The sequence below is a fragment of the Drosophila suzukii genome, chromosome X, assembly GCF_043229965.1.
Source record: "Drosophila suzukii chromosome X, CBGP_Dsuzu_IsoJpt1.0, whole genome shotgun sequence".
Classification (NCBI taxonomy): domain Eukaryota; kingdom Metazoa; phylum Arthropoda; class Insecta; order Diptera; family Drosophilidae; genus Drosophila; species Drosophila suzukii.
In genome coordinates, this window is record NC_092084.1 from 2,021,033 (window position 1) to 2,042,857 (window position 21,825).

Consider the following 21,825-nt stretch of genomic DNA (forward strand, 5'->3'; position numbering starts at 1 on the left):
CATTTTTTTTGATTATTTATTATTATTTCGCGTTTATTCCCTAAACATAGCTACATCGTAAAGTCCACAAGGTCCTGTGTTAAAATTTAGTTCTGTGTTCTGAAATTTGTTTGAATGTTTTCTATTTATATTGCCCGCAGTGTTCTTATCTCTAGCTTTGTAATGAGTTTGCCCACACTTTTTGTAGGTGAGTGATCAGATCAGTTTGGCTTGGGGCAGTGTTGCATATACAACTCCCGTTGACGTTATGTCGAATCCCGAGTGTAACCACTTCCCATTACTTTCCCTTGAAGAGGGCATCGGTCTGGAGTTGGGGCTTCTCCTTTTTCTTCAGCCCCACGAGGAGCTGCTTTAGCTGGATGATGGCTCTCGCCGGATTGAGGTGTTTGGGGCACGTGTTCGTGCAGTTCATGATTGAGTGGCATCGATAGAGTTTCCAGGGATCTTTGAGGAAGTCCAGACGCTGCTCGGTGGCCTCGTCCCTGAAAAAAGTAGAGATTTCTATCAGGGAACACAACCAGAACGATTAACCGACAAAAACCGATCCAGAACCGAATTACAAATTTGTACCGTTTTGATTTTGGTACAAATTTTTGGTATAACCGAAAGAATTAAAAAAATTTATTAAAAAAGAAAATATATTTTTGACCATCATTACTAGTCGAGTCGATATACAAATGTTTGGAATCCTTTTGTTGCTGAACCGGTACGGTTCAGAATAAGAACCGAAATGTGGTGCGATTTATGTGTATATATAAAACAAAGTAGGAAAACCACGCTCACCTGGAATCTATGACCCAGCGGAAGGCCTGCATGAGGACGGCGGGTCCCAGATACTTGTTGCTATTCCACCAGTACGATGGACAGGCGGTCTGGCAGCAGGCGCACAGGATGCACTCGTAGAGCCCGTCCAGCACTAGGCGATCCTCGACGGACTGCAGATACTGCGCCGACCCGGCCTCCCGCTTGAGATCCTTGCGCTGCAGCCACGGCTGGATGGAGCGGTACTGGTCGTAGAACTGGCTGAGATCCGGGACCAAGTCCCGCACCACATACAGATGGGGCAGCGGATAGATCCGGCAGCACTTGCTCTCGTCCTGGTCGATGTGCGACACGCAGGCCAGGGTGTTTGTCCCATTGATGTTCATCGCACAGGAGCCGCAGATGCCCTCGCGGCAGGAGCGCCTGAAGGTCAGCGTGGGGTCCATCTCGTTCTTGATCTTGATCAGGGCATCCAGCACCATGGCGCCGCACTTCTCCAGGTCCACGCTGTAGGTCTGCGTCTGCGGCTGCTCTCCAGGCTTCCAGCGGTAGATCTCGAAGCTCTTCATCCTCGGATTGGCGGACTTGGCTTTTGGAGGAGGTGATGGAGCTGAAGACGGTGGAGGGGGAGGTGGGGCATTGCCTGCAGGTGGCTTTCCGGCGGCGGCTCCTCCTCCTCCTGTTCCTGCTGCTGGGGCTGGGGCTGGATCTCCTCCGTACCGCCTTCTTGGGGCTGTTCCTCCGGCGGCCGATCCTCCGAGGGCTCTTCCTCCTGGTGAGTACGGTTAGGAAAAAAGGCAATAAACTCATGAATAACTAGCCAAGAAATGGTGCTGTTAAAGTAAATTGGAAACCAGCTACGTTTCTGACAACTGATTTGCTAACCAAATATACCCGTGCAAATATAGTTTAACTTGGAACCCACCTGCTCCTTGCCATCCTCCTCCTGCTCCTTGGGCCCTGGATTGGAAGGACTGGGATACCACGGATACGGCGGATATTGCGGATACTGTGGGGGCGGTAGCCATCGCTGGTCCGGATATCGCTGCTGTGGACATAGCCGCCGCAAGACGGGAAACGGGTTCGGACACATCCTCGCCAGCCGCGAGACCCTTCAGCAGCCAGGCGCCTGGTCTACTCAGCAGCCAAGGCTGCCGGCGCATTAAAATCATCGGCTTTACCAGAATGAGACCTCGATTTGGTATTTCACCAAAAGCCGTAGCTAAACTTGCTTTAGATTAAAATATAATACTTTTATTTTGTTTAGTTTGCTAGAGAATGCGCTGTTAGGTGTTGTTATGTCGAACTTCGTATCAAAAGTGAGGATTAGCTGTGAATAGGCCCCAATACGACTCGATTTAAGGAGCATGGATAGCTGGATTGCAAGCATTTTAGGAAGCGAAAACCCAAGTCAAACTGAGTGGCCGACAAGGTTGCTATACACGACGCACTATAAGACAAACAAATTTATAAAAATTTCGTTTTTTTAATTGTCTAAAATAAAAATAAAAATACAAGAAATTATTGATTATTACAAACCAATTTTAAAATAAATAGGGATGAACGTTTTAAAAAGACCGCTCATTATCGATAGCTCCCGCCGCTGCTATCGATGGTCCGCGAGCCATGTCGATAAGCTATCGATAACTTTCGAAAGGGAAAAAGCGGAGGCGAAAAAGGAGGAGGAAGAAAACGCGAAACGGACAACAAAGCAGGCGCGAGAAAAAGAAAAATATCCGCACAAATCTCCCGGAAAACGCAATCAAAGAATCAGCCAAAACGGAGGCGCGCAGGCTAGCGGAGATCGCGGCGATGGAGAAGAAGGCGTCGCTGCGCCGCTACAAGAAGGCCGCCCGCCACAGTGCGACGCACTCGAGCAGCTCGGACTCCACCTCGGACTCGGACAGCGGGAGCAGCTCGTACAGCAGCACGGACAGCGAGCAGGGCGTGGGTGTGGGCGGGGTGGGCGGTCCCGGCAGCGGCCTCGGTGGTCCCGGCAGCGGGGGCGGCGGCGGCAGCGTCCATGGCCATCCCCATGCCCATGGCGTCCATGGCCATCATCCGCGCTCCGCGGAGCGCCATCATCGCAAGAAGAAGAGTTCCCGGCGCGGTGGGAGCTCATCGGGTGATGAGCCATCATCGCGTCGCAAGCGGGACAAACGGGATCATGTGCAAAAGAAGCTGGTGGCCAAGCGGAATCACATCAAGCGAAAGTTGAAGGAGGCGCGCCTCAAGAAGAGGGCTGCCGCCGCATTAAGCGGCCATGTCCATCGCTCCCTGTCACCCACAACGCGGGCCAAGCTCAAAAAGCTGGCCGAACGGAAGCGTCTGAGGGCCGCCAGCAAGGAGCAGCGGGAGCGGGATAAGCTGCGCGTCGTCCAGCGGGACAGGGAGCGCGACCATCACCGGTTGGGCAGCAGCAGGAGTCCGCCGAGCAGCAGCACCACCACCACCACCAAGATACGCATCCACCAGGACATCGTGGGCAAGCGGCAAAAGAGTCCAGGTATAAACGCTGGTTAATCCTCTAGATCATCATGAAGTCCTCAGGGAATATCCCATTTTTGTGTTCAAGGAGTCGATTATGACGGTCACGGTCCTTCTGGGTTCCAAAAACTGATTAAACCTGAATTAATTAATTATCTGTTCTGATCTTAATGATCTAAATTTTGATCTAGCTTCCATGCTTGAGATGTCAAAGTGTTCAAAATCGAATTTATTTATTGACCAGAAAATCTCAAATTCAGAAACTCATGTAGTCCTAGTGACCATCCATATAAAGGGTGTCAATTGAATAATATTCATACCTGCATCCTTAGGCCTGGGCTCTGGACTTGGAGGCGGAGGCAGCAGCTCGTCCTCACGAATGCACCACCAGCTGATGTCGCGGGAGAAGATCATCATCCAGACCAGAGCACGTGGACGCACTCCGTCCCTGGAGCGGGAACGTGAAAGGGAGCGTGAGCGAGAACGGGAAAGGGAACGCGAACGCCATGATCTCTCCCTTCGAGAGCGGGATCGAAGAGATCGAGAACGTGAGCGGGCGGAACGAGAAGCGGCCAGGGACAAGGAGCGAGCAGAGGCCTTGGCCCGCTGCCAGGAGCGTCAGCGGGAGCGGGAACGTTTGGCTCGCGAGAAACTGCGCCGCCAGGAGGAGGAGGAGGGCGGCAAGCGGGGCGGTCCGGGACGAGACCTAGATCTCCCGCCATACGGCAGCCGGGAGCGATCCCTTGACACCGTGGAAAGGGAACGGGAGCGCGAACGTGGCGGTCGTCATGTGCGCGATAAGCGGGAGCTGGATCCCTATGAGCGGGAGCAGGAGTACCTGGAGGAGCGACATGGCCACGGGCTGATAGACGAGATGCGAAGGTACCGGCGCAGGGATCTCAGTCCCCTGCCCGAGCACTATGCGCCCAGGATGCGGGATCCCCGGGAAATGTATTCGGAGGAAGAACGGGAAAGGTAAATGAATAAATAATAATTCCATTCCTGGAAGTGGTAATTTTGAAAACATTAACCTGCTTTTTACCTAACCCTCGAACTAACAGGTAGCTGGGAACCAACCCTTTTGATTGCTTTTTATGGCCCTACAAATCTCTAATCCAATATTTTGAAATCCCCTGTTTTAGGGCCTACAAGCGCGCCTATCTGGATGCCCGCTACTCCTCGCGGGAACGGGAAGCCTGGCTGGAGGCCCGTGAGCTGCGGGAGCGGGAGCTGCAGGGACGCGAGTACCGCGAACTCGAGACAGAGGATAGCCTGTATCCGGACGAGCGGGAGCGTCTGATCCGCGACAGGGAGCGGGATCGGGAGCGAGAGCAACGTGATCGGGAGAGGGAACGCAATATTGGGCCACGTGGCGATTTCCGGCCGGAATGGGAGCGCGACTGGGAGGAGGAGGGTGGCGGCGGTGGCGGTCCCGGCGGCCCCAGTGGCACCCCGGGTCGGCCCGTCGGCTTTGTGGGCGGACCGAAGCGTGGCAAGCCCCCAACGCACACGGGCGGAGGACCTTCCTCGCAGCAGCAACACCACTCAGCTTCAGAGCCCGACTGGGATGCCGACGAGCGTGAGAGGGAGCGGGAACGGGAGCGAGAACGAGAGCGCGATCGGGAACGGGAACGCGAGAGAGATCGCGAGGATCGGCCGGACACCGGAGGCGGCGGTGGCGTTGGTGGCGACAGACCGTCGATTAAAAACGAGCCAGCTTGGCTGGAGCACGATCAGCGGGAGAAGCCCCGCGCCTGGCAGCAGCAGCAGTCGTCCAATTCTGGCGGTGATTGGCGAGATAACGATGATGCTCCGCCACCACCCTCCCATCCGCATCCGGCTTCTCCGCACCACCATGTCCATCCAAGGGGCGAGCGTGGATCGGGCAGGGGCTTCCGGCGCGGTGGCCACGGTGGTCATGGCGATCACGGCGATCGGCCCGGCTACAGGTCCCATCCGCCTCCGCTGATGACGTTGCCGGTGCAGCCACCCGGCGGCTATTCCCGGGGGTTTCCTCACAAACGCTTACCCTATGGCGGTGGCCGAGATGGAGGTGGTCTGGGCGGCCGGGACGGAGGACTGGCCGGCTCCTCTGGTTTCCTCAAGAAGCACACACACGCACCGCTCGTCTCGCCGACGCAGACACCACTGTTGAATCCCCTCTTGAACGCCGCCGGCAAACCGAATGCTGCCGCTCAAGCGAGCGCTGTGGCTGCCGCAACTACTGCAGTGGCAGCGGCCAAGGCGGCGGCCCAGAGTGCCGCCAATGCCACAACCAATCCCGGAATACTAGCTCAGGTTGGTTTAGTTTTTCATATACTTTGGACCTTGCCCAGGTCCAAGCCCATAATGATATCAAATGCATCCCATCGTATCATATTGGCCATGGTTTCGTTTTTGTTTATAAGTATATGCATAGGCTCCCCTCAACTGTAGACATCGTTCGCTCATTCAAAGAGTGTCTCCAGCCAGTTAACAACTACATATCGTAGAGCGATGTCGTTTAAAGTGCCTCAATCCTTCTTTCAGGTGAGCAAACTGAACACCGTGTGCATCAAGCAGGAGGACGCCTCCGAGGACTCGGCAGGCACACCGGAGCTGGGCGCCCAGGACTCGCCTACGCAAAATCTGAACCAGTCGCTGACCTCCGAGGGCAATCCCGTGAAGCTGGAGCCAATGCGCACCACCGTCGCCGGTGAGGGCGAGCTGAGCGAGATCAGCGACAGCGACGACGACATCCTCAACAAGACGGACAAGGTGCGGCCCAAGAGCGAGCTGCCAGCAGAAAGGGAACAGGAAATGGACACCAACGGAGTGGAGGTGACGAAGAACGAGTGCCTGCATGGCGTGGCCGGGCACCCGATCAAGGGCGAGGAGGTCGACGAGGTGCTGGACTTTGAGGAGATATCCGATGGCGAGCTGGAGGAGGACGCTCGGCACAAAGGTGAGCAGTCTGCTAGCCACGAACGTGACATACAGCTACTATGCCGTAATGCGTTTATTAGTATTAGAAAGGCATTTTCTGCTGATGATATCACTTCAAGCACTAGGCTCTAAGTATGTAGACGTAGATTTGTGGTCACCTAACATGATTCAGCCACTAAATCCGTACTGAAATCCGATTTCCCATCCATCATTTCACAGGCATTGGCGACGCCCTGGGCGTGGACTGGCAGGGATTGATAGCCGAGACCCGACAGCAGGCTACCGAGGCCCAGGCGGCGCAACAGGGCGTGGACCGCGGCACCTCCGCCAAGCAGCGATGGCAGCCGCATCGCGTGCTCCTCGACATGGGCATCTCGTTCGGGATGGCGGGCGAGAGCTACGCCCGCCGCGTGATGGAGGAGGCCCGACAGCAGTTGATCCAGGAGAAGGAGCAGTGCCAGCAGCGCGAACGGGAACGCGAACTGGATGGAGACGGCGAGCCGCCGGCCAAGATGTCCTCGCCGCTGCTCGACTACCGTGAATTTCTGGCCAGTCAGCAGCAACTGGAGCCACTGGCATGCGTGCAGATGGGTCTGCGCAGTGCCGCTGCAGAGCGCCAACGATTGGTGGGCAACGTATGCGGTCCGGGCAGTCGGGCCCTGAGTGCTCGCCAGGACTTGCGACTGCGCCGCCAGCTGTGCGGTCTGCCGGCCCGGGAGTGCGAGTTCCCGCGCAGTGTGCCGATCGTGGGCGAGGGACTGCGGAACCTGGCCATGCAGATGTTCCAGCGCCGGCTTCTAGATGTCAAATGAGATCCGATGCCCGGCGAGATGGCGAGGCGGCACCGCAAGCCGCGTCACTATCGACTGGACATACAGATCTTCATGGGTGGCCAGGAGGGCAAGGAGCGCGGACGGGGGCATTACTAGAAGATGATTGTTTGAAGTAAGCTTAATAATTGTAAGATACATCTTGATGTGGATTCCTCTTCTATGAAAATTGTGAATATCAATGCATAAATACATATACATATATACAATGTTCTTAATAAAAGTTACTGTCCTATTAAACGAGTCGAATTTATTTGGAATTAGGTATGGCGTGCTGAAAATCATATGGGATCATGATCATGAGAGCGAAGAAAGGATAGGAAACTGTTGGTATTTTCAATAGTAGATTTATTATATCGTTGTTGGGAACAGTTTTATAAGAAACCTAGTGCCGAAAATAATGTTAAGTTCAGTTTTATTTCAATAAATACATTCAGAATGGCTATTGTTAATGTTTTAAGCTATTTGTAATAAGCAACTCAGGCAACTTGGAATAATTTGTAAACGTTTTACGAGAACTCAAGAAGTCCCAGGATCTCAAGTCTAATTTGGTTAATGTGAGATTAACTCTACCCAATTTTCAGTGGTAATACTTAGGTGCAACGATCTTAAACTGAATCAATTTAGGTTTGGTGTTGGCTTATCACATATGAGGGAAAGGTTCTTCCAAAAGAATGAACAAACAAAACGGTTCCAAATGTTCTTATCGTAGCCCTAATATCTCAACTGATTTGGTTTATAATACATACAATGGAGTGGGGATGCAATTAGTGCTTCCAGATGGGGGCGTGTTATACAAGGGGGACATTGAAGCCAGTTGCGGACGCTTATTTAAACACACATTTAGATATTGTTTATGTTTGACACCTTTGGAATAAAAGTGGGAATATAGCAAACACTCGGCGGAGAAATTGCTCTGCAATGGAAAACAAATGCACAACATTTTAGTGAGATTTTTGGGTTTCTTGTTTATTTTAAATTGAATTGTTTTTCTTGTTAATTTATGCTTAGTTTTTTGTTTCACGTCGAAGTAATCTTTGCTTGCTCTCTCTCTCTCTCTCTTCCTGTTTCCCTGTCTCTATCGCTTTGATGTTAGTCCTCAAGTAGCCCTTTTCTTAGCCCTGTCTACCATGCATCATGCATCTGTGATCTGTGTCTATTTAATTTCATTAAATGGTTTAACACTACAAGTAATCTGGTAAAAGGCCAAAAAACTAATTTCGCTTATACATCCGCCTGGGTCGCCTCGTTTTTTCGCTTTGCCTAATTCTCAATTTAAATTTGTTCTGTTCTGTTAGTTTTTATTTTAGTTTTAGTTTAGTTTATTCATAAAGGTATATTTGTGTTGCCTGTATTTTTAGTTGAGTTTCGGTTTTGCAATGCAAATTTAAACGTACAATGTTTGAATTTAAGTTTGAGTTCTTATTGGATGTACGTTCTTTCGTTTCCCTTCGTTTTTTTTTTACATTTTTTTTGTGTTTTCTATTTTCCACGCTGCATAGAGCTATGCACATATGGAATATACCTTTTTTGTGGGTTTTGTGTGAGTCAACGCTTGGCGTAAATCTTATATTCTCCTGCGGATTCATCAACATGGCTGCAGCTCTTTGAAGCGCATTTGTTAGTGTTTAGCTGCTGTGTTTAAATATCTTGTTGTGTCAGCAGTTTTCAAAATTGTTATCAAATAAATAAAAAAAAAACTGAAGGGTGTTTGAAATAAAAACGTGCAATCGCTTCTTCTTCTTGTGTCTACAGCGGTGGCTTCTCCACTCCTGGGCGTCCCCCACGTCCTTTTGGTTTCCTGCCCTCCTTCTGCTTCTGCTGCGGCTGCGACTTCCCCTGGCCCCCTTGACGGCGTCAATTTAAGGAGGGCATGTGGGTGTCGTGCCAGTTGATTTCGATGTTGGGCCACTTGGTCTGCAGGCAGGTGACCATCGGGTTCGAGGTGCAGATCGACTTCAGATCGCCCTCCAGCAGAATGGCCGATCCGCAATAGTAGCGCACCTGCCGGGTTGACATTTTAATTTCAAATATAACATATCTCACAAACAGATTAGTTAGCTCACCCTGTTGCTCTCATTGGAGCCCGGTATGCCGTTGTAGTGCATCAGCTCGAAGGTATCCGGCGTGGAGCGGCGCTCCAGTGGGAAGAACTCGTCCATGAATGCGTTCAGCAGTATGATGCCCAAGTTCTCCGGATCCAAGCGCTTCTGCATGAGCGCCACGCTGCGAAGGGCATCGATTAAAAAACAGGCTTTAAGGAACGACAGGGGTTTTAGCTTACTAGGCCGGCTCGCTGACCAAATTCAAGGCGGCAAGAACTTCGCGTAGCATTGTGGTCGATATGAAATTGTTGCCCTCCGGGTCGTAGGACTTGAAGATGCGACGACCCGTCTCCGAGGGCGTCTCTGGCGAGACAAGCCTCTTTTCGTTGCTGAACAGAACTGGGGAATGGGAGTTGGATAAGATAAGATTTATTGGGGAAGGCAACCCAAGGCGATTGCACTTAAGGTGCTATCAACAAAAGGTCGATTATCGGGATGACTCACCGGTTAAATGCGTATCGGAGCCCATCACCCAAACGGGGTAGCGTGGATTCTTGAAGAATGAGCCCACTGTGCAGTAGCGCATCTGCTCCATTAGCGTTATGAACCCGATGTCGCTCTGCTCGCAGATGCCGCGCAGCTTCAGGCCGCCGACATCCTGCTCGTTATCCCAGACATGGGCGACGGCGCGACCCGTTAGCATCAGATTGATCAGCGACTGGCCGCCGTAGCCATAGGTGCTGTGTATCAGGGGCTCCGACGTGTCCGATATGTCGGCGGCCACCAGCTCTGAGCCCTTGGTGAGGAACACCGAGTACATAAACAGCAGCACGCCGTAGGTATTCGCCAGCTGGCCGTAGTTCTCCATATAGTAGCGGGCCACAGCGGCGATGTCCTCGAAATGGAGCGTGTGGAGGCGCTCGTGGAACTCATCCGGCGACAGCTCTCGATGCGGATCCAGATTGGACAGCTGTTCCTGCAGCCACTCGTTGACCGAGCCGGGTGTGGCCTCGGCCGCCAGCTCCACGCCTCCGGCTGCCTCTTCGAACGATCCGGCTGGGCCAGCCGCAGCACCAGCAGCAGATCCTGCCTCGGCAGCTGGCGAGCGCTCTTTGGTTGAACCATCCTCCGTGGCGTTTCCACGACGGCGCAAGAGATGGACGATGCGGTAGCGTGGCGCCCTACAGTTCTTCAGGATGTTGCACAGCGCCTGGATCAGCAGGTTCTGGCATTTGTCGTAGGGAATCTGAGTGGTTAGAGAAAGAGAGAGAGTGATTAAACTGGGGCTCCATTGAGTGGCAGCAGCAGTATACCAACCTCCGACAGCTTGACGCCCGGCATGTCCATGATAATTATCTTAAGCAAGTACGCCTGCACCGGCGCTATCACAGCACATGGGCCGCCCTGTTTTTGGACTAATGCCGACGGCTCTACTTTACTAAACTCGAATCCTGGATGGGGATAAGTTGCGGGTTAGTGATAAGGTCATAATGTCCAAGATAAAAATCTGAGAATGAGTATTTCACCAGCATCCTGATAACGTTTATATTATATTTCATATACTAGCATTTGCAACTAATTCATTGATTGGAATCGAATTATTGCCTTCAATTTTTAAACAAGGAATGGTTCTTGGAATGTTTAGAAGCTCCCAACTTTGCGAAAGTTATAATCATAGAGTTGTACAAGAAAGTAAACCATCTTAAGACAGCAAAAAGCAAACAACTGAGCTCTCTTGATTTATAACCTGTTCCAAAACAAAACGATTCAATACATAATTTTGATCTCCATAAACTGTTTATATGGGAATTGATCCAATTTGAAGGCATTTTCTCGGGCACTAGCAGGTAATTTGAAGCGTGACAAAGAATAAATAATAAAGAATAATAAAACAATAAGATCAAAGAATCTTTTTTACAAGAAAAATAATACAATTAAATATTGAAACATAAAAAAGGAGGGAATGTTTTGATATAGAATTTCTGCTGCTAAAACATAAAACGTTCCAAGTTCAGAGAAAAGAATCAGTCTTGCACATTACCTGGGATAAATTGAAATATTAACCCGGATTACTTTACTCAAGTATATTATTTAAGAAGAGTTCTTTAACTCGAAAATGTAAAGTGAACACTGATGAACATGACCTGCGATAAGTTTAACTAGTGTTGTAAATGAAACTAATAGTGGGTCAGGAATCAATTTTATACATTGAAAGGAGTTTTTTGTTGTTTTGGCAAGAATAATTTTTGAGTTCCAAGGATAATGTTCAGAACAATCAATTGGAATAAGATTAAGTATATGTTTAACAATTATCTTGGATAAAAGAAAATAGAAGTAGACCTTAATGAGCATGACACCTGGGATAAGTGGAAATATTCTAGGATGAGACATTCGCCCCATTTAGTCTGTTTGACCATAAGCTACATTATTCAGGATTACCATTGAAAATGGTTTCCTCAATTGGGAAAAAATGGGTGCAAACCCTTTTGAACATGACCTGGGTCAAGTTTTCGGATGCCAGTTCCCACTCCAATTGGGCATTCCATGGTTGGGAGCAAAAAAGGGCGCGCTTTTTCGCCTGCACTGGGTGGTGCACAATGTTAATGGGGGGTGGTGGTTATGGTGAAGGGGATGGGGCTGTTGATTGGGTGGTTACCTTGAGACCAACGCTTGAATACATCTTCGCGCACATTGTCGCCCCACAGCAATTGCTTGATTTCGCGCAGTTCGCGCATATCGGTGGCGTTCAATTGCGGCAGAGGCTGCTGCTGCTCCAGCTGCATCGGGTGCTTCTTCTGCCCGCCGGACGCCAGCGGAGATGGCGATGGCGACGGAGAGGCAGCTGCTCCAATGGTGGGGGGATTGCTGCTGGGGCTGGCGCTGCTGGCGGCTGGGCTGGTCGTGTGCGAGTGCGAGTGCGCCTGCGATTCCAAGGCCGAGGCCGCCGAGGCCAACGTCATCGATGCCGCTGCAGTTTTTGGCGAGACGGAAGATGAGGATTCCTCGCCGCCGCGCTGCTCGCGCACGATTTCTTCGTTCATGTCCGCCAGAATGCAGAATGCTGAACGCTGAACGATGCACTTCTCTTACCGCTCGCTACCTCGTCCGCTGGTGGTCAGCTGCTGCTCCTCGCTCAGGCACGCCTCGGTTGCTTAAACTCTGCTTTAGATAGGATTCACTTGATTTTGGCCCACCAATTCGGTTGGCATTTTCGCCCAGCTTTTTTTTCTCTCTTTTTTTTTGGCGAATGCAAATGCAACAGTGTAGTGCGACCGCGAAGTTATCGATATATCGATAGTTCCCACCGTTCGCTGGCATGTGATATGCGTCAAGCTAGCGGCGGCAATTTAACGACGATTTAGGATCGGTGGAAAGTGCTGACAGCGATAGCCGAGACACCCACCTAACATAGGTATATCTGGTATTTGATGGTATATATCGACAGTACGGTCACACCAAAGTGTTAGCAGCGATAGCTGAGACACCCACCCAACATTCGCCAGCGAACGTGTGAATATGCGCAGATCTGAACATATTCACCACTGCAGGGAGTGCCGTCCACCGGATATGCTGTGGTCAAAGAGTAAGGTGAATTTCCAACTTAAGCTTCGCGGGCCATTTCCTTTTTTCCTTGAGTTGGCAGTACTGTTAATAAATGGAATTTCTTGGACTCCCTGGCATAACAAGAAATTCTCGCTTACCTTTGTGGAAGTGATGATTCGGCCCATAAAGATGTCAGCACTAAAAATATTACATTACTGAAAATTACAAATATTATTTTATTAACATTGATAAATACTCGAACTGTCGGCTTTCATAACTTGTAGTCTTTATTTTTAAAACAATACACATATTAATATTGGATGCACTTAAATTTACAATACATATCTATATAATCCATAATCATCGGCGCTCAAATCAAAACATATATCATTTGATCTTGAGGGAATTGTGCCGAGGTCCCCGGACTCCGTATTCCGTATTCCGGCTTCCGGACTCTGCCGTATCCCAACCAATCTGCTCCGCCGCTCCGAATGCGCCTTAGTACATAAACACATATATTATATCTGCACGGATCTATACACATACATATGGTTCGATTCGATTGATGGTTGGTCTTAGCTTTTGGTTTTCTTCGCTGTGATGTGATACGTTTGCAAAATATCGACTAGAGTACGGATAGAAATGAGCGGAGAGGCAAGCACATCAGGATACTGAATACAGGATGCAGGATACGACATCGCGAGATCTCCCGCCATCCTCCCATTCGATCCCAGTCCCATCCTAGGTGATCAGCCGTGGCGCATGCAGTCCATGCACGTTCTCGATGGGCGGGCAGTGGGTGGCGCCGGGCGGCCCCCAGTCGTGAAGGCCGCGCGAGTTGGCCAGCCGATGGGTCAGCCGGTGGGCGATGCTAAAGCCACCACTGCCCTCCAGCTGGGTGAGCACGATGATAACTTGTCTGTGGGTGTTGCAAGTAAATGTACAATTAGCTAGTTGCACATTCGATGGGCAGGCAAGGGAGGACCTACCTCTGCAGCGGCGGCACCGAGTCCACCGTCTTGAGTTCGCCCCGCGTGGACACCACATTGTAGCTCTCCTGGCAGTCGCACTTCACATGGATCCACTTGTTCTCGTGCCTGTTCTCCACCATCACAACCAGACCCGCCCAACCCTGCAAAAGAAAAGCCATCTGGGGTAAGACCGAAAATTCCGTGGAACAACGAAGTTTGTGGAGCACTTGCCTTGGTCAGATAATAGGCGGTCATGCCCTCGCGCCCCTCGTGCCGCTGGCCCTTGGTTAGGGTCAGGCTGATGATGGCGTCGGCCAGGAGGTGCGGCGAGGGACTAATCTGCTCCACCAGCAGTCGCTTGGAGCTGTGTATCGCCAGGATGCACTGCGGATACTGGTGCGGATCCTCGATGCCCGTGTGCCAGTGATTGAAGGCCAGGCAGACGAGCAGGTAAATATCCCGCTCCAGCATCTTGTGGCAGCCCACGAATCCGCGCACCTGGAGTACAAGAGTGCTTTAGCCTAGACCCATGCAATGGGTAGGGGAGAGACCCACCTGCCGCTTGCTGTGCTCCACCAAACGACCAATTTCCGGCGCCGCCGGTGAGCGGGTGCGGAATATCACAACGCACAGGTCCAGCTGCGAGCGCTGCGATTTTTCCGAGTTGCGCTGTCCCTCCTGGAAGAGTGTGAACTCCGCCTCCGTCGGCTCCAGAACGGTGAGCAGCACACAGGAGATGGAGCACAGGGGCTGCAGGGTGCCCTGCAACCGCACTTCGTTCCAGCCGGAGCGCACCTTGCAGATGTCGATGCAGTCGAAGTAGTTGAGCACATCCTCAAACGAGATCCAGAAGACGCCCTCGCTGGCGCCATGTGGCATTAGAGCGTCCCGCAGGTCGTCCGTCCACAGGGAGGAGTCATCCGACCAATCGCCACGCCACGAGTAGTGACCCCACGGATTGCGCAGCTTGAGCAGCCGATGTCCCTGGATGTCCTTCACGTCCAGCACCGAGTAGGCGTGCCGTGGGCGCAGCCCCTTCTGCTGATACTCCTCCTCGTCCACCTAGCATTAGGGGTGAGCAGTAAGAATAGTTGTAGTACATATGTATATGAATATGCAGAACCCACCTTCATGTTGCCACCGCCACAGCTGGCGCCCATGAGGAATCGAACGCAGCGCGAGCTCAGCAGCTGGGCCCATATCAGGTCCTTGTCCAGCTCATCCTCGCTGGGCATGGGCAGGCTGCTCGCCTGAAGCGGTATGCTCTCGCAGGGCGCTCCCGTCAGCGTGGCCAGTCCCTCGATTGCCCGGCCGGAGACCAGCGCCTCGTAGCAGCCGTGGATCTTGGCCACCGCCTTCTCGATAAGCGGCACCCAAAGCTGCTTGCGCTTGGCCTGCGAGTAGACCAGATGGCCACGCTTGTCGCAGGGCAGCAGATCATCCACCAGCACCGTCGTCCATTTGCCGTCCTTGCAGAGGCGCACTTGGTATGCCCCCTGGCCGCATATCTCCTTCGTGACCAGCACCTCCTTGACCAGATCTTCGCGCTCTGCCAGCACCGCCAGAGCGCTGAGCAGCCAGCAGTTGCCTAAGACGCCCTGGCAAATGTCCGAGGGTAGCGGGGTGCGAAACACAGCCCACGGCGGATACGCCCCGCCGTCGCAGTTGATCTCGTGCGGTCGACGCCACTGCACCACTGGATTGCCGTCGCCCGCTCCGCTCGCCGGATTGTAGTACAAGCTCTTCGGCGCCGGCGGAAACGAATCGTCCACGAAGAGCTCACTGTTGTCACGGCAGTACTGGATGATGTTCTGCCACTTGGTTAGCGCCTCGGTCTCTTCCAGCTGGCGCAGGTTCTCCATCAGCTTGCTCTCCTGCCGAATGTCCGCCGGGGTGAGGGCCACTCGAATCGATTTCCTGGCCAGAGCCTCGCCCAGCACGGCACTCGCCAGGCCTCGCGGACTCGAGCAGATGTCGCAGACGACGGAAGCAGCACAGTTGTCGTACGTGCACGCCGGACACTGCCACTTCTTTGAGCTGGAATTGGCTCCGGCTCCGGCTGCGGCTGCGGCAGCGACTCCCGATGCCGACACCACCGATGCGGAGCCCACACCCTGGCCCTGCTGTAGGTTGTAGCCAGCCAGGCCGGCGATGGAAATGTTCCTGGGCACAATGGAGCCGCCGGTGCTGTGGCGTTTAGGTATTGCGCCTGAAGAGCTGGAACTCCTCTGCTGCGGCTGCTGGAGCGATGGTAGTGGCTGCATCCTGGGTGAGGGACTGCGTGAGCCACGCAACCCAGCCGCCGATGTGGTTGGAATCTGCAGCAGTGGCATGGGCAACGCCACCGACGCCAGCGGAAGATTTAAAGCTGTGGGTGCTTTGATGACCTCGCTGCCGCTCGATTGATGGCCACTGGCTCCGCTGCCGCCGCCACTACCGCCTGCACCTCCTCCCGCAACGGCTGCTGCATCCTGATCCTCATACGACTGGCCATCCGGTCGCTCACGCACCGCCTCCATGGCCATCGAGAGCTGCGGCTGGCGGTGCGATTTGCAGGCACTGCACACTGGCGAGTGAAGCGAGTTCTTCAGCGTACAGTGGCCGCAGGTCCAAAACTCGCCCTTCCGCAACGTCATGTCCTCGATTGAGGAGATGCTCTTCAGCTTGGAGCCGCCGCAGACGACACACGCCATGGCCGTCGAGTAGTTTACCAGGGTGCACTTTTTGCAGGTCCATGGCTCGTCTCGGGGAGTTTCTGGAAAAGCACAATTGGGCGTTACGATTGGGATTTACATGAAAGGCGGCTAACTTTACCTTTCTCCTGACCCAAGGAGGACACACCTGCCTGCTGTTGCAGCTGCTGCTGGAGTTGCTGCTGGATCTGCTGCTGGAGCTGCTGCTGCTCCAGCTTGGCCTCACACATCTCGCAGGTCTGCAGCCAAAGTCGATTGTAGGCATAGGAACATTTAATGCATGTCCACATCTTGCTGCGGCTGCCGTTGTTGTTGCCCAGCTGTGCTTTATTGTCGTGGCGCGTGGCAGCCACGGCTCCTGCTGCTGCAACTATCGCCGCTCCAGAGGATGCTGTCGCCGCTGTTGCGGATGTGGCTATTATCAGGCGGCTGCTGCTGCTCCCTGGATCATGCGTACTGCAAATCGAAAACAAAACAATCAATTATCTTGCACTCAAGTACAAAATTCATAAAAAATGGGAGATAAACGAAATCATAGACGACCACACGAGCTGTCATAACTCAGAGGAACCAGAATATTCAAAAGCTATATTAAATAACTCATTACAAGGATGTTTTCTTTGCAGTTACCTCACAAGAGTTATGACAATCTGTGGGCAAGTTAATCGTCAGTACAAATCATAGACATATAGTTACAAAAATTTGCTTAAATAAATAACAAATAACAGGCAGAAATAATAACCTGGCAGCCGGGTAAGAAAACGCGAAATATAAACAGAAAGCCCCGAGTGACTAAGCGCCACGCAAATTATCAGCAAACAAGTAAAAGAGAAAAACCTAGTCAACTGATAAGCGAAACAAAGGCGTGTTTTTGTTTGGAGGGATAGGAAGTTGGATGGGTGTGGACTAATCTCGCTCGCTCGCCTGCTGGCAATTACATTTTCGATTCGGTCGTCTTGCGCGGTCCCTTCCACACCTTGGCGTAGATGGAGTGCTCCTCCACCTGAGACTCGGAGTCGCTGGCCTCGCCGCTGCCATCGGTGCTGGTGCTGGTGCCCAGTCCTGTGAGGGATTCGCTGACCGCATCCTGACCGCTGACCTCCCCACTGCCATTGTTGTTCGCTTGCGTTTCAACTGCGTTGGCAATCTGTTGCTTCTTTTTGAGCTTGTGCTGCTTGTTCACCTGTGCGTAGATGGGCATGGTGGCCAGTGGTGGTTGTGTTGGCTCCAACGACGACGCCTTCCCAGAGGCCGAGGGCGAGCCCACAATGGCCACTGCCGTAGCGGCCGCCTGTGCCGCTTGGGCAGCAGCTGCTCTTAGTTGCTGCTGGGCCAGGGCCACGCACTCGTTCTCATACAACTTGTTGCTGCTCCCGGAGCTGCTGCTGTTGTTGTTTATGCTGTTGCTGTGGCTGTTGCTGTTGCTGCTGCTGTGATGATGGTGATGATGATGATGATGGTGATGACTGGAGCTGGAGGAGCCGGAGGAGCTGTTGGCCATTGGCTCCGACCACTCGTTGACGGCTATGAAGACGCCGTTCCGCGGAATGGTGAACTGCGTTGGATTCATACTCACTGCTGCTGGCTCCCGCTGGTTCTTCCTCTGCAGCTGCTGCTGTGGATTTGCCGGCGACTTCTGCTGCTGCTGCTGCTCCTGCTGGATGTTCAGATTCTGATTCAGATTCAGATTAAGGGGCTGACGCAGGGGCTTCATCTGTCCTTGGCCAGCGTCCTTGGTCGCCGACCGCGAGAGCGTGGTGATGGTGAAGTTGTACTTCCGCTTGGCCCCGCTCTCGCGCACCACCTTGTGGTTCTGGTTCTTGTTATTGTTGTTCTGCTTGCGCCGGCAAAACGTGTCGTTGGCAATGGCGAAACGGGAGTTGCTGCAGGCGGCAATGGGGGGAATCCCTGCGAGAAATCGGAGAGGAATTAAATGGATTTTTGGATATAATTTTTTTTCTAACTTAAAACTATTTCACAAGACTAAGCTAGGTATTTTTGCCATTTGCTAATTTCAAAAGTAATTATATAATTTTATAACTTTTATAAGCTTTATATTTTTTGTCTCCCTTTTCATATATAACTCTTGTTCTTCGAATTAGAACCCAACTCTTAATTTATACAATATCTGTTATTAAGCGAATTATTGATGAAAATGTTCTATAAATATATTATTTCCTTAGCTTACATATATCATATATTATACTAACTATATGAGACTAACTGTATGAAACTATAATCTGTCGTTATAGTTAGATCTGTATAAGTGTTACTTGTTTTCATAATATTAGCATCTATCCATAGGACTTAAATTCTTGTTCTCCTAACCATTATCTACTTATATACCACTAAGTTCTGATCTGTGATGCAAGATCTCTTTGTATCATGGACTGGGAGTGTTAATGATCTCAGGTGTGGGTATCTGAAAACCCTCTGAGGAACGCACCTGTCAGCTGAGGCGCCGGCTTGACCTGCGGCAGATTAAATATGTCCTTGCTCTGGTTGTTCGCATAGCAGATGTGACAGCTGCGCCCGGAGGCGCTCTTGTCAATGGCGGTGCTCAGGCTCTGAGTGCGCCGCAGCCCGGAGCCAGATCCAGATCCAGATGCCGATCCCGATCCAGATCTACCTTTGAGGTGCCTCTTGTGCGAGTGCTGGGAATGTAACTGATGCTGATGGTGCTGCTCCTCCAGCTCCTGATGGAGGTAGTGATGATGGTGATGTGGATGTGGATGGTCCGCAGCCAGCAGCTCGCCGCGATTGCCCAGGCTGCCGGCCAGCTCCTGGCTCCTGCCGCGGTCGGCGGCAATGGCGTCCTTGTAGATGGGCGCAAGATAGCTGACCGTGTCGCAGATGAGGCAGTGCCAGGTGACCGAGCTGTTATCCGTGCCGCAGGCGTGGCACACCCACCGCCGGTTGAGGGCCGGATTCGAGAAGTGGCGGTACAGCTCGATGGAGCTCTTGATGTACTTCCGCGTGTCCTCGCAGTCGACACAATTGGCGGGCAGGTTCTGGCTGTTCCGCTGTGGTCTCTTCAAGCATCCGCGCAGCAGGGACTTGTACACATGCTTGTACTCGCTCCTGCAAAATAGGTAAATGGGGTTTTTCGCTTTTTTGTCGTCGGGTTTGGTTTGGATTGGATGGGTTTCGGATTTTGGATCTTTGATTTTGGTTAACTTTCAGCTCTGACCGCAAAGGTTATCTCAATGACTGCCCATTTTTGCTGCACTCCGCTCGTCCGTTCGCCTCGGGAGTGGAGTTCTTTTGCGAGCGAGTTCGCGAATCGAATCGATAAACTTGTAAACAATGCTTCTTTATCCAAATCGATTTTCCCCAATTCTCGCTGCTCGGCTGTTTTGTTGTTGCTTCTGCCGCTGCTGTGTATACATGCTCTCACGCACACACTCACACACGCTCAGGGACAATCGCCAGTGCCGACGTCTTGGCTTTAAAAACTAGCCTTAATAAGCTCTTTTTAGTCATTAAAACCAAATGGTAGTTTTTTTAACTTTATATTCTGCCTAACCGGAAAGCCTTTTCCGCAAACTCACACCCAACAATTGCGGTTCCTTTTTTTAGATTAAAAGAATAATATTGTTTCAATAAATGTTTCGATTAGAACAAAAAAAAATTTTAACAATCCTTATTCGAATTATATATGGGCCTAAGATAAATATAAAATACTGTGCGAATACTGTTCGTTTTCCACCATTTCTCTCCTAACAATTCAATAGGGTTTTCGAACTCAAAGCAATGATAAAGTTCAACCTCTGTATACATAGGTACCTATATTTATAACAGAGTAGCCCTAATCTACATAAAATCATTAAAACAAGCTGGTTTTTATAGTTTCCATGCCGAGCTAACGAAGTATTAAGTACTGCGTACTTAAGAAATATGGTATATCCACATATGTAAGGAGAAATTTCACAAGCCGAACCAGCATTTTCCACCAAAAATAAGGTCGAGCTATAGAACACATTTCAAACTCTCTTATGCCAATGAAACTATGCGACTTATAGAGACTTCAAGTTTTATAGTCAAAGGTGAACTAAAACATGATCCTTTCCTCTAAAAGCTCTGGTAAAAATCTGGCCATTTTGAAAATAATGGATTTAAATATGTACATTCATACATACATATTTCAGTCTGCAGTAATTTATAACTTTAAATTAAAATTTAAAAAAATCTATTAAGTCAAGATGTAGTGATGCATATTCTATATTTATGTGTTTTCCATTTCCTATAGGTTGATATACCATTAGCTAGCATTATTATGCTACAACTGGGTGTCAGCACTGGCGCTCACACGGACACGGGGACCCACGCACACACACACGTACACTGGGGGCACAGGCTGTTTGTTTTTGTGGCGACCGCTGCGCTTACCTGGCAACCGCCGCCCTGCCCTTCTCCTTCTCCCTGTCCCTGTCCTTGTCCGACTGCTCCTTCTCCTTCTCCGCCTGCTCGTGCTCCAGTGCATCATCAGCTGTCCAGGAGGCGGTGACCCTTCGCTGCTGCTGATGTTGTTGTTGTTGGGGGAACACCTTGCGAACGGTGCCGCAATTGAAGCACTTTAGCGATTCCGTGGGATTGATCGTGTTGCACTTGGTGCACGACCACTGCAGCACGGATGAGATGGTGCCCATTTCGCGGGGGAATTGCTGCGGTTTTTTTTATGTTGCAAGCTAAGCTTATCCTGCTGCTGCTGTTGTTGTTGTTGTTGGCTGGCTGGCGGGGGGAGTGGATGCGGGGGATGTGGATGCGAATGTGGCTGCTGTGGAAGTGGTGCCTGGAACTGCCAATGGAAGTGGTGACCGGGCGGAGATGGAGATCGATTAGGAGGACCAGTGCCCGGGACCAAAACGAGAACCAAGCGATGGCTTTGGCTTCCAACAGTTGCACGCCGCGTTCTCCGTTTCGTCGCCGTTCCGTTTCGTTTCGTTTCACACCATTTTTTAACTGTTGCCGCCAGGGTTGTCGAGGTGCGCGGATACCCGCACCTGCAGGGTTGCCCGAATCCGAGTGTGTGAACCCGCATGGCCAGTGTTGTTAAATTCCACTGGGCCTTGAAACACTGGAATATGGAACGAGTGGAGCTTATTTTGTAATCTTTGCAAATAAAAAAGCTTATTGCAAATAACAATAAAATTTATTTATTTTAATTGCAAGCTACTTAGGCTGTAGCAGCATTTGTTCTTCTTGACTTGCTTGACTAAGTCTTATATGGATATATATTTACATGTTTTTGTTGCTTACATTTATTATCAGGTATTTATATTTTTTACATTTTTTTCATGATTTTGGATTTATTAAGAAAGTTTATGATATTATTGGGGTTGTTTTTTGTTGGGCTTCTTATGCATAGTATATATTCTCAACTAACCAATAGAATATAGGTTGCGAAAGAGTTCGGAACAAATGTAATTCAGTCAAAATAAAAATACCAATTGCTAGCTCTCGGAACCGGAGTAGCAATCTTTTTGGGGGCTTCTTCAATCCATTTGTTGTAGTATAAAGATATTTTCAAAACATTTTTTGAAAACGTTTCTTTGTTGTTTTCTCATTG

The 21,825-nt window shown here is 50.9% G+C and overlaps 4 protein-coding genes across 6 annotated transcripts; 1 reads left to right on the top strand and 3 right to left on the bottom strand.

The window, feature by feature from the left end:
* Window positions 1–2: 2 nt before the first annotated feature.
* On the bottom strand, window positions 3–2,092 carry SdhBL (Succinate dehydrogenase, subunit B (iron-sulfur)-like). Its single transcript, XM_036820895.3, has 3 exons — window positions 1,688–2,092; window positions 784–1,534; window positions 3–482 (listed from the first exon to the last, which is right to left on the bottom strand). Exons 1-3 carry the CDS (start codon window positions 1,932–1,934, stop codon window positions 278–280), a joined length of 1,203 nt encoding a protein of 400 aa, XP_036676790.3. The 5' UTR covers window positions 1,935–2,092; the 3' UTR covers window positions 3–277.
* A 339-nt stretch (window positions 2,093–2,431) lies between these two features.
* Flacc (Fl(2)d-associated complex component) lies at window positions 2,432–7,244 on the top strand. The gene is made up of 5 exons (XM_036820209.3): window positions 2,432–3,268; window positions 3,582–4,224; window positions 4,392–5,547; window positions 5,779–6,193; window positions 6,394–7,244. The coding sequence occupies exons 1-5, from the start codon at window positions 2,575–2,577 to the stop codon at window positions 6,984–6,986; spliced, it is 3,501 nt and encodes a 1,166-aa protein (XP_036676104.3). The 5' UTR covers window positions 2,432–2,574; the 3' UTR covers window positions 6,987–7,244.
* Window positions 7,245–7,335: 91 nt separating this feature from the next.
* LOC108015353 (ubiquitin carboxyl-terminal hydrolase MINDY-3 homolog) lies at window positions 7,336–12,308 on the bottom strand. The gene is made up of 6 exons (XM_017081764.4): window positions 11,706–12,308; window positions 10,367–10,500; window positions 9,554–10,295; window positions 9,289–9,448; window positions 9,071–9,230; window positions 7,336–9,008 (listed from the first exon to the last, which is right to left on the bottom strand). The coding sequence occupies exons 1-6, from the start codon at window positions 12,088–12,090 to the stop codon at window positions 8,862–8,864; spliced, it is 1,728 nt and encodes a 575-aa protein (XP_016937253.2). The 5' UTR covers window positions 12,091–12,308; the 3' UTR covers window positions 7,336–8,861.
* Window positions 12,309–12,856: 548 nt separating this feature from the next.
* On the bottom strand, window positions 12,857–21,225 carry sol (small optic lobes). Of its 3 annotated transcripts, XM_036820341.3 has the most exons (9): window positions 20,646–21,222; window positions 18,703–19,337; window positions 17,195–18,164; window positions 16,378–16,712; window positions 14,691–16,318; window positions 14,119–14,625; window positions 13,795–14,061; window positions 13,582–13,724; window positions 12,857–13,511 (listed from the first exon to the last, which is right to left on the bottom strand). In XM_036820341.3, the coding sequence occupies exons 1-9, from the start codon at window positions 20,903–20,905 to the stop codon at window positions 13,334–13,336; spliced, it is 4,923 nt and encodes a 1,640-aa protein (XP_036676236.3). In that variant the 5' UTR covers window positions 20,906–21,222; the 3' UTR covers window positions 12,857–13,333. The 3 variants fall into 3 exon arrangements, with proteins under 3 accessions (XP_036676236.3, XP_036676237.3, XP_016937116.1); XM_036820342.3 differs by lacking the exons at window positions 17,195–18,164; window positions 18,703–19,337 and having other exon boundaries at window positions 20,646–21,221; XM_017081627.4 differs by lacking the exons at window positions 12,857–13,511; window positions 13,582–13,724; window positions 13,795–14,061; window positions 14,119–14,625; window positions 14,691–16,318 and having other exon boundaries at window positions 16,567–16,712; window positions 17,833–18,164; window positions 20,646–21,225.
* Window positions 21,226–21,825: the final 600 nt, after the last annotated feature.

What these genes read in the sequence shown, in the direction of transcription:
- SdhBL (XM_036820895.3), bottom strand. Translation starts at nt 1,934, where the DNA reads ATGATTTTAATGCGCCGGCAGCCTTGGCTGCTGAGTAGACCAGGCGCC. An exon ending in AGGAGGATGGCAAGGAGCAG is followed by an intron (nt 1,535 to 1,687) that starts GTGGGTTCCAAG and finishes CGTACTCACCAG; the next exon opens with GAGGAAGAGCCCTCGGAGGA. An exon ending in CGCTGGGTCATAGATTCCAG is followed by an intron (nt 483 to 783) that starts GTGAGCGTGGTT and finishes TACTTTTTTCAG; the next exon opens with GGACGAGGCCACCGAGCAGC.
- Flacc (XM_036820209.3), top strand. Translation starts at nt 2,575, where the DNA reads ATGGAGAAGAAGGCGTCGCTGCGCCGCTACAAGAAGGCCGCCCGCCAC. An exon ending in CAAGCGGCAAAAGAGTCCAG is followed by an intron (nt 3,269 to 3,581) that starts GTATAAACGCTG and finishes CTGCATCCTTAG; the next exon opens with GCCTGGGCTCTGGACTTGGA. An exon ending in TCGGAGGAAGAACGGGAAAG is followed by an intron (nt 4,225 to 4,391) that starts GTAAATGAATAA and finishes CCCCTGTTTTAG; the next exon opens with GGCCTACAAGCGCGCCTATC.
- LOC108015353 (XM_017081764.4), bottom strand. Translation starts at nt 12,090, where the DNA reads ATGAACGAAGAAATCGTGCGCGAGCAGCGCGGCGGCGAGGAATCCTCA. An exon ending in CGGGCGTCAAGCTGTCGGAG is followed by an intron (nt 10,296 to 10,366) that starts GTTGGTATACTG and finishes CTAACCACTCAG; the next exon opens with ATTCCCTACGACAAATGCCA. An exon ending in GCTCCAATGAGAGCAACAGG is followed by an intron (nt 9,009 to 9,070) that starts GTGAGCTAACTA and finishes TCAACCCGGCAG; the next exon opens with GTGCGCTACTATTGCGGATC.
- sol (XM_036820341.3), bottom strand. Translation starts at nt 20,905, where the DNA reads ATGGGCACCATCTCATCCGTGCTGCAGTGGTCGTGCACCAAGTGCAAC. An exon ending in TGGAGCACAGCAAGCGGCAG is followed by an intron (nt 14,062 to 14,118) that starts GTGGGTCTCTCC and finishes CTTGTACTCCAG; the next exon opens with GTGCGCGGATTCGTGGGCTG. An exon ending in TCGGTGCCGCCGCTGCAGAG is followed by an intron (nt 13,512 to 13,581) that starts GTAGGTCCTCCC and finishes CAACACCCACAG; the next exon opens with ACAAGTTATCATCGTGCTCA.